Source organism: Morone saxatilis, unplaced genomic scaffold (assembly GCF_004916995.1).
Source record: "Morone saxatilis isolate NCDOM2014 unplaced genomic scaffold, NCSU_SB_2.0 Contig14, whole genome shotgun sequence".
NCBI classification, from domain to species: domain Eukaryota; kingdom Metazoa; phylum Chordata; class Actinopteri; family Moronidae; genus Morone; species Morone saxatilis.
Window position 1 is genome coordinate 22,761,775 of NW_023339696.1, and position 2,550 is coordinate 22,764,324.

General features: G+C 47.2%; 1 protein-coding gene across 1 annotated transcript; it reads left to right on the forward strand.

Moving 5' to 3' along the window:
- The first annotated feature begins 6 nt into the window (after positions 1-6).
- LOC118322852 (zinc finger protein OZF-like) lies at positions 7-2,544 on the forward strand. The gene has a single exon (XM_035654685.1). It carries the CDS (start codon positions 112-114, stop codon positions 1,150-1,152), a length of 1,041 nt encoding a protein of 346 aa, XP_035510578.1. The 5' UTR covers positions 7-111; the 3' UTR covers positions 1,153-2,544.
- Positions 2,545-2,550: the final 6 nt, after the last annotated feature.

A 2,550-nucleotide genomic window follows, 5' to 3' on the forward strand; every position in this document is an offset into this window, starting at 1 on the left:
GCGCCCGAACACGAGGACAGCGACGAGGAGTGGAGGGGCAGCGCGGGGTCTCCGAGTGACGACAGCGACAGCAGCCACAAGTGTAAGAAGAGGAAGGGGCCTCGCCTGCCGATGGCACCGACGCTGCACCCCAACAAAAAAGCTAAATCGCGGATCTGCTGTAAAGTCTGCGGGAAGGCCTTCCACGCCAACGTCTCTCTGGTCAACCACATGGAAGTTCACCCCAAGGACGTCTGCGGCGTGTGCGGGGAACGCTTCGAGACCGAGGACGACTTTCAGGCTCACCTGAAGACGCACGTGAAAGCCGAAGTCTGCGGCGTCTGCGGGAAATGCTTCGGGGCGTCGAGCTCCCTGCAGACGCACATGCGGATCCACACGGGGGAGAAACCGTTCAACTGCAGCGAGTGCGGGAAGTCCTTCAACTGCCGCCACAACATGATGCGACACATCAGGATCCACACGGGGGAAAAGCCGTATCCGTGCACCGTCTGCGGCAAATGCTTCAACGACTACTCCACCCTGAAGCGCCACCTGCTGGTTCACGTGCACAAGAAGCACAGCGAGCCGAGCAACGCGTCTGCATACGAGAGCGAAGGCGGCAACGGTGACGGCGACGGCGAGGCGAAGATGAAGCCGTCGTCGCCCAAAAAGCCGCACACTCGCACCATATGTGAAGTGTGCGGGAAAATGTTCCACTCCATGGTCTCCCTGGTGAATCACGCCAAAAGTCACGCCACGGACCTCTGCGGCGTTTGCGGGACGCACTTCGACTCGGAGGAGGACTTGAAGCTTCACCTGAAGACTCACAAAAACGGGAAAGTGTGCGAGGTGTGCGGGAAGTGCTTCGACAGCCAGGGAAACCTGGAGATGCACATGAGGATCCACACGGGGGAGAAACCGTTCCTCTGCAGCGAGTGCGGGAAGTCCTTCAACTGCCGACACAACATGATGCGACACATCCGGACGCACACGGGAGAGAAACCCTACCTGTGCAACATCTGCGGCAGGTCCTTCAGCGACCACTCCAGCCTGAAGCAGCACAGCAGCACGCACACCGGGGAGAAACCGCACCGCTGCGAGATCTGCGGGAAGGGCTTCCACCGAAAGACGTACGTGAGGCTTCACATGAAGAGCCACTCGACTGAGAAGTGACTGTTGTGTAAATATGGCGGCGTGTAAATAAAAACTTTGAAATGAAAAGTTTTTTTTTTAAGTTTAATGTGCTGAAATCACCTTTTTCCTCTCGTCGTCACGACCTCTCATGCGTCCTGGTTGAGCTGTGATCATGTGGGATCTGTAATGTTTTATTTACAATATATATATGTTGGAAGATAAAAATAATGCAGCTTTTAATCTGTAATCATCGCAGCAGCAGAACTCATGTTGCATTCCCACCAAAAGCAAAGTGAATATTTGCCCTTTAATCTGGTTTACAGCGGCACTCTGAGCCTAAAATAAACAGATTTAATGTCAATAAACGGATGAAAATGATGCTGAAATAACCAAATAAAAGTTGTAAGAAGTCTGAATTCAGACTTTGTCGACTCTGTCTGCAAGATGACGAGCAAACAACTTTTAAAATGCTTGTTTTCTGAATGGAGTTTGGTTGATCAGGACAATGCCAACAGCTGTAATCAACAAATTACCACCAGATTCTTCAGTTAGTTGGAAGATAAAAATGATGCAGTTTTAAAGCTGTAATTATTATTTGCCACTTGAGGGCAGCAGAACTGTCTGTAAACACATCATATAATCACCATTATTAAGTAAGTAATGGCAAATATTAGCTGCTTATTAACACTAAACCGCCAATAACAAGTCACTTAAGTCAGAACGCTTCCGGAAATCCGTGTTTCCACTGTTGTAAAAAATGAATGGGGTTAGAATAACATGTTGGTTTTTTTTGTGAAAATAGAGGCTGTTTCATATTCATGGAATATTATATTCTCTAAATATTACTGAATATGACGTCACAGTAAAGGAAAGTGTCCATCTGATGATATTAACCCTCCAACTTCAACCTCAGTTCACTAACTGTTAGATTAATACTTATACAGGATATACACCAATATAGAGTTTTATTTCTAAATAAAGAGTTCAGTAAAGTTCCTGAAACAAACAGGAGGAACTAGTTTGTTGGGGTCTATTTTTAGTGGCGGATTAATCCACATGTGGTCCTCTAGTGGCAGCAGGATGGCGTATAAATAGACTACAGTGTGAAGGAAGAGTGTGTCTCACTGACGGTTACCAGGCTTTAAAATACTCAGTCCGTGCTGCGTTCAAGTGCAGTGGGAAAGAGGGCAGATACAAGTGGTTGAGGAAACATCTGTAGCATGTTGGGATGCATCCGTTGATGGTCGTCTCATCCTCTGATCAGTCTCAGTCTGGTGCCTCGTTGCCTTTCATTTTGCCCGTTCGTGTCTTTACCAAAACCTGATCTGGAGAATCTTATCTGTAAAACTTTTATAATTTGTTATATATCTGCATATTTTTACATTTTCACTCAGATTTAGTTAATAATCCCTTTTTATCAGCAGACAGTGAACAGGT